General features: G+C 33.6%; 1 protein-coding gene across 1 annotated transcript in view; it reads left to right on the plus strand.

Moving 5' to 3' along the window:
* The window catches only part of TNFSF13B (TNF superfamily member 13b), a 39,561-nt gene extending 33,527 nt beyond the window's left edge, over positions 1–6,034 (plus strand). The window contains exons 4-6 of the mRNA XM_019039540.4: positions 849–961; positions 1,050–1,200; positions 4,397–6,034. Coding sequence (XP_018895085.1) covers positions 849–961; positions 1,050–1,200; positions 4,397–4,509 — 377 coding nt within the window. The 3' untranslated portion in view covers positions 4,510–6,034. The remainder of the gene's footprint in view (positions 1–848; positions 962–1,049; positions 1,201–4,396) is intronic.
* Positions 6,035–7,949: the final 1,915 nt, after the last annotated feature.

Here is a 7,949-nt window from a genome sequence, read left to right on the forward strand (position 1 = left end):
TCACCCTTTACTCGACACACCCATGAGAAATCCGGGGAATGTAAAGTATGAATTCACAGGAAAGGAATGTCTCTGCTCTCTTAATGGGTTTTGATGTCTGAACGCACCTACAGATTCTGGCTCAGCAATGTAGTCCCCCATGTGCTTACTCACTGATGGCTACTGTCTTCTCTCTGTCCCTTTCATCTCACCCTTGAGCACAGTGGCCTCCTTGTCACTCCCCAAGTGACTTTTGATGGGTAATGGAGGAGAATTATCACTGAACTGAACAGAAGCCATTGAAACTCAAGTATCATAGATGGTTGTTACAAAGTTCCTTGACCGTTCTTAGTAAAGGTTGTGTCTTAGTCACTTTCTTCTTTCTTCCGTAGGCTCCCTTCTGTTGCCACATTTGGGCCAAGGAATGGAGAGATTTCTTCCTCTGGAAGCCTTTTGCCAAACTCTTCAGATACTCTTTCCTCTCTGGGAATCAAAGGAAAATCTCTACTAGTGTGTTATTCAGAGAAATTTTGTCCACTCTTTGCTTCAAACTGTCTTATCCAGATCAGCCTTTATTATGAAATAGCCAAAATATAGACCAATAAAGGGAAAACCCAGACATTCATATAAAGGGTTAGCTCTCAGGTTCTTGTATCTGATATATTAACCCAGGTTAACATATAAGTGATGGCAAAGAATCCAGTGCAGTAATGTGACTTGTATTCCTTTTTCCTTTTTTTTCTTTCTTTCTTTTTTTTTTTTTTAGGATGGAATTATCTTCTAAGTTTCAGAGGTAGCTTAACAACTAAATGGAGGTGAAAACTGCTTTTCTTGGTTTCTTTCCTTATAAATGATTCTCTTCATTGCAGGATCTTACACATTTGTTCCATGGCTTCTCAGCTTTAAAAGGGGAAGTGCCCTAGAAGAAAAAGAGAATAAAATATTGGTCAGAGAAACTGGTTACTTTTTTATATATGGTCAGGTAGGTTGAAACCCTAATTCTGGTTTTACTGTTCAAAGCCTCCCATTTTGTGTTCATTTCCGACGCAGTTTTTTGGTTTGTTTCTCAGGTTTTATATACTGATAAGACGTACGCCATGGGACATCTAATTCAGAGGAAGAAGGTCCATGTCTTTGGGGATGAATTGAGTCTGGTGACTTTGTTTCGATGTATTCAAAATATGCCTGAAACACTACCCAATAATTCCTGCTATTCAGCTGGTAAATAATAGTTCTCACACCCTGCTAATTGTGAAATGGAGAGACTTTGACGAAAAATCTGAGCTGCAAAATGCAAAAATGAAAGGATGGTGCCCTAAAATACAAATAGACAGAAAGACATTCCTCAATATATTGTTTTTTAAATCTTGAATAATAAGCTAGTCTGTTTTAATTGAGAAAGATGGAATTATTACTAATAGTTTTACCATTTTTATATACATTTAGAGAGGGTAGTAATTTCATAGCAACTTCTACCTTGTACATAGTACATAGTACATAGTACTTCTACATAGTAACTTCTACATTGAGAAAAATTCTAATGTATTTTCTTCAGCACTTAATAACAACAATAATAATATCTGACAAGGATAGAGTGATTACCACTTGCCAGGCACTCTTTTCTGCATGTTATATATGCTTGCTTGTTTAATCTTCGCATTTAAGGGAGTTAGGATCCAGGCACAGAGAAGTAACATAACTTGTCCCAGGTTACACAGCTAATTTTTAGACTTGGTTTAAGCCAGCCAGTCTGGCTCCGCACTGGGAGCAACCAAAACTCTTCTTGCATGCTGTGGAAGAAATACCCCTGGCCAGGTTTGAGGGTAAGGGAAAGTTGTACAATGGCTTCTTTCTAAATACAGGTGACATCTTGCATCAGTGGACACCAGACAGGAGAAATGCCCCTGGCCAGGTTTGAGGGTAAGGGAAAGTTGTACAATAGCTTCTTTCTAAATACAGGTGACATCTTGTGTCAGTGGACACCAGACAGGTGACTTAGGAATGTGAAAGTGTAGGCGCAAACCTACCTTTGCACCCAGGAGCAGTGAGAGGCAGAGAGCACGGCAGGTCTTGTAAACCTTAGGTCTGTTTCAGCGGTAATTGCCAACATTTCCTTCATTTTATTTTTCAAGGGTGATTTAAAATTAATCCAGGCTGGTTTTGAAGAAAAATATTTACCTTAAACACATTTATTTTCTCTGTTGATTTTGTAAAAATCCAGAACCCTGAGGAATGGCTTCGGTTCCAGATGGTTACCGTGAATGACCGTGTGACACACAGGAGCGGAGGCTGGCTATGCATTTCGAAAAACTGTATTTCAAAGGCGTTTACAAACAAATGCCCAATAAGTCAGTTAGAAACTAAGGAAAATAGTTTCTAATAATGGAAATGATGTCATTCTGGATCTGCAGCCACAGATAGCATTGGTGGGGAGATGAGGAAGTTTATAAAATTAGAATTCCCTAATTTTCATAAAGAGATGTTTCCCTTCACCCAGTGCTGACTAGTAGTTTGGAGTTGCGAAATATTTATAAATGGTGAGACTACTCCAATCTGTTATTTATTTATATTTATTAGTACTAAAATTTTACAAGTAACTCTTTAAAACGTTTTTCTAATCATCTGCTTCTCTAACACTTACTTGCTGGTAGAGGACTCTGCTAGATTTCTTAAGGTGTCTTACTTTTTAAGAATAATTCACCGGACTTTAAAAATATTTTTCATTACTAGTAGCTTACTGTTGTATAGGAGTACCATCCTCTAGTAAGTTTCAGGTTTGCAATTTTAATCTGTTTTAGGGCAAATTTATTTAAAGCCATTTAAAACCACACATTAGAGTATATATAAGTACATAAAATGTTTCCATAGCAACCTGAAAAGATGTAAATGGCCAACTTAAGAAACCCAACGTAATACCAAAGAACCACTTATATACCTAAAGCTGAATCTTATTATTTATTGTATTAATAAAATGTTTATTAGAAAAAATATACCTGATTGCTGTAATCTGGAAGAATTGAAGTAGCCAATAACTTAGTGTTAAAATGTTAAATGGACTCTATAGTTGTTCACACCCACCTAATCCTTAGAGTTAATATTACTTAATGCTTTGTGAGCTATGGTCTTTGTCAAAATGTTAGGTCATTTCCAATCTCTATGAAAATGACAAGTCTGTTCAACAAATAAATCTCAATCTTTTTATTCTTACTACTTAAGGTAGTCCTCAAATGCTTTGTCAATTCTAGAAAGTGTACACATAACCTTTAATAAGTCCTGAAAAACTTTCTTTTGCTTGTATTCCGTCTTTGCCCATTACAAAAAAGCATACCCAGTGGGGATGGAAATTCTGTCATCCTTGATCACTACTGTATGTTTGTCTAGAAGGGTGGCTGGTACATAGTAAATGTTCAATAAATAAACTCCCCCTGGCTGCTGCCTGAGCAAATTTGCATGCTTTGGGCTTTAGGTTAGAATAGACATGAACATACATGTGTTTATGTAGGTACATTTTCACTATGCTAATGAAACAATGAAACTATTCTAAAAATAGCCACAAGTTTTGACAATTCAGATGACAGTTTTATTGTTTGTTAGTTTCTTTATTTCTTCTCTTCCCCCATTTCCTCCTCTTTCTTCTTCATATTTTTGTTTTGAAGTGGGGTAAAGAATTACCTGATACATTGGGTGTAGTCCCTGAATGTATTTTGTATTACTAATTCACAGATGCATTTGTCCTTGTAAATTAGTTGCACACAGATTTATTAGTCATTTTTGAAGAGTTAATTACACTGTTGTTTTTGATTATAAAGACAAACATGGTCATCTAAGAAAACAAAATATAAGAGGTGAAAAGTAATCCAGATAATGCTTAAATCCATAGTCTGGACTCTCAAGAAAAACTGTATTAATGAACGTGGTATGTTAAGAAATGGTGTTTTCTTCAGTTTTTAATATTTATGCTTTTCATTTGTATGTTTAAAACTATAATTAGGAATATCTAGTGTATATATGTGTGTGTAATTTTTCACATTTTTATTTAACATTATTATAAAAACTTTCCTTGTCAACAAAATTAAACAAAACTCATCACTAATAATTTAATATTCTATCAAGGGATGTTCCATGATTTACCTAATTGTTTAAAAAGTTATATATTGAGCTTCTTTTGGGGAACTCCATTTTTTAATGAGTAGGTGATAAATGCATACATATCTGTTGTAACTCCTTTTGCTTATTTCTTCTAAATTTTTTTTTAGGCTAAGATAATTGCAATGGTTTAGAAGTCCGTTGGTGTATTTTGAAGTGTGAATGCCTATGTTAACATTTTTTTTTTTTACAGAACAAAATCATTTTATTTAAGATTCTTTTCTTTTCTGTTGTATAACCACTTATAGTTCTTGTAAATCATTTTTCCCAGGCATTGCAAAACTGGAAGAAGGAGATGAACTCCAACTTGCAATACCAAGAGAAAATGCACAAATATCACTGGATGGAGATGTCACATTTTTTGGTGCATTGAAACTGCTGTGACCTACTTACACCATGTCTGTAGCTATTTTCCTCCCTTTCTCTGTACCTCTAAGAAGAAAGAATCTAACTGAAAATACCAAAAAAAAAAAAAAAAGTAGTTACCATTGCCTTTTCTGTGAGCTATTTGTTTTGGTTTGCTGAAACTAGTCCAAAACAGGAAATTTAACAGACAGCCACAGCCAAAGAGTGTCATGTGAATTACAAGAAATAGAGCCCATTTAGGGAAAGATAGAACTAGAAAGGCTTTTCATTATAATTCCATGTTGAACAATTGAGTCATAGCTTCTTATCTTGGAGGAAGGACACAATTCAAAGGGGCAGCAAGGATTTTGTAAAATGTGGCATCCATAATTTACTATGGAACAAGAGCCCACATCTCTAGGACATTAAGACATTTATGAGAAATCTCAGGATTCATCTTCTGTTTTTACGTTAAATGCACTCCCTCCTTTTCAGTTAACATTATAAAAAGTAAAAAATGAAAATTTTAGAAATCTTGCATTAGACACATGAAAAAATAACTAAAAGTTTAAATTTAAATATGAAACAATTTGGCTGAAAATAGTATCCATATACTATTTAAGTCTTTTATGGTTATTTCAAGTATGCAATTTCTATCTATAATGTAATATATTACCCACACATTTTTTTCACAGGAGAGAGAGAATATCCTCATTTGTTTATGCTCGTGTGTATTTTCTATAGTGAATTTCAGAAACTCTTAATATCAGGTAATTTCAATGTATGCATATAAAGCATTGATTGAAAAATAACTAGAATTGTGCATATATAACATATAATCTCCAACAGAAGTTACTGAATACATTCATACTAATGTAATGTAATTTCCCTTTATTTCTTGCTCTTCTGTTTCAAACTGCTGCTATTGTAGTTTACATATCCCAACCTTTAAAAATATTCCTCTTATTAGCTTTATATTCACTTTATAGAGGTTGAGTTTTAATTAAAATTCTTGGCATCCTGAAGTATGTCACATAGCATGTGCTCCTTATAAATATGTTGATATCTCAGAAGACAGCATCCTGGTTTTCATTTTGTAAAGTACCATACTTAAGAATGCTGTAATACTTATCTTTTATAACATGTTTCCTTCACTTTGCTTGTCTTTTATGTCATTAGTTTTAACTGTTTACTTCATTTAACAGTTTACATCATTCAACAGTTTACTTCATTAAACAGTAGGTGGAAAAATAGATGCCAGTCTATGAAAATCTTCCCGTCTATATCAAAATACTTTTCAAGGATATACTTTTCAAAACAAACGATTTAAATTTTATGTTTAAAATATAAACTTTAGATTTAAACTTTATTTAAATATTTGGTTCCTATGATTTCGACTTCAGTAAGTTCAAATAAAATATATTTTGCAATTCATTTTTACATTATAATTTAAAAAGAAGAAGCGATAAGTGGAGTCAGTTTCAATGCTAGGCGGGGTGGTTAATGATTTTTCTGGTGTTGCTGCTAATGTGGATTAACAAATAAAAACATTCATTGCCTTTTGCCTCATTGTCTGACTGAGTTTGTCTAGCAACACCCACCTTTTGAATTCTCACTGTATAATTAAATGTTATTTTTAAAATCAGGTGAAACATAATAAATTAATTTGTGTTAGGATATGATAGTTTGGAAATGTGAGTATTTTCCATATCTGAAAAAGAATCTGTTCACATCTGTATCTGTCTAACTACCTAATTTTAAACTATTTAGAAGCCGACATCAGTTATGTTATTACCTTTAGAGTTGAATTTATCCAACAGTACAGTATATTTTGTGAGATTTTTAGTACAATATTAAGTATATATTATTGGTATAATATCAAGTATTTATATATTACTTATAATATTAAGTAGATGTATAACTGAGAAAAGCTAACAGCAGGCCAAGCATTCTTCTCCTAAGGAGTTGACTATGAGGTGGTGAAATTCCACCAGGACAAGCATCTTGTAGGGATTACGAAAGGCATCATTGAGGGCAATCTCGTTGGCAGCAACCTCTTAGTACATCTTGGGCCCGACCCCCACTCTGCTGTAATTAGAAGGTTGTATTAGTCTGTTTTCACACTGCTGATAAAGGCTTACTCAAGATTGGGTAATTTATAAAGAAAAAAGGTTTAATGGACTCACAGATCCACATAGCTGGGGAGGCCTCACAATCACAGTAGAAGGCAAAAGGCACATCTTACATGGTGGCAGGCAAAGAGTGAGTGAGAGCCAAGTGGAGGAGGAAACCCCTTATAAAACCATCAGATCTCATGAGACTTATCACTACCACAGGACAATATGGGGGAAACCGTCCCCATGATTCAATTATCTCCCACCAGGTCCCTCCCACAACACATGGGAATTATGGGAGCTACAATTCAAGGTGGGATTTGGGTGGGGACACAGTCAAACCACATCAAAGGTGCAGTGGACAATTCATAATCCTCACCATTTGAGGTTTGATGATGGTGGTGAAGAAAACAGGTAGGATTATAGATATAAGAGAAGGGAGGAAATTCTTTACCATTGAGTTAATCACTTCACATGTTTTTAAAACTTTTTGACTTTTTGTTTTGAAGTAATTTCAGACTTTTAAAAATATGGGAAAGAAAAGTGCAGTGAAACCCCTTATATTCTTCACTTACATTCCTAGTGTTAACATCTTACAGCACAAGGGTAAAAGTCAAGACACTAACATTAATACAGCAACTAATGCACAGACCCTTTGAAGACTGACCACATGCTAAGTTATAAAGCAAGATTCAGCACATTTTAAATAGTTGGCTTTATAACAATTATAGTTCCTCTACAGCATCATTAGTAAAAGAAATTGGTGATTAAAAAGTAAGGAAAATATGCACGTGGAAATTAAAGTGGAGAGAAATTACTTCTAAATAATTTATGGCTTAAACAGAAAGCATATGGAAATTAGAAAATGTTTACAACTAGATGACAAAATACTTCGCAAGAAACCCTGGCGTGTAGGAAAATCAGTGCATACATAGAGTTTATAAACTTAAATGCTTATATAAGAAAAATGACTGAAAGTTATGAACTAAGCACCAACAGCAAGAAAAAACAAAAGCAAGACAAAACAAAAGCAAGGTAAAAACAAAATAAACAAAAAAACCTAAGCCAAAGGAATAGAAGAAAGCAATTAAGGATAAGAGCAGAAATTCAGAAACTGGAAAAGGCAGGTAATTAAAAAGGTCAATAAGACCAAAAAATTTATATATAGGTAAATAAATATAAATATAGAGATAAACAAATGTAATGATACTTTTATCATAAAAATAAAGTATTTTTATTTTATCATATTTAAACCTCAAAATTTCTTGTGAAATATTTCATTATCAATATTTTCAAACAAAAATATGGCAAGCCAGCATAAGCAATATTAGAATTGAATATGGGGACAAAATTATAGATACCAAA

Source organism: Gorilla gorilla, chromosome 14 (genome assembly GCF_029281585.2).
Source record: "Gorilla gorilla gorilla isolate KB3781 chromosome 14, NHGRI_mGorGor1-v2.1_pri, whole genome shotgun sequence".
NCBI classification, from domain to species: domain Eukaryota; kingdom Metazoa; phylum Chordata; class Mammalia; order Primates; family Hominidae; genus Gorilla; species Gorilla gorilla.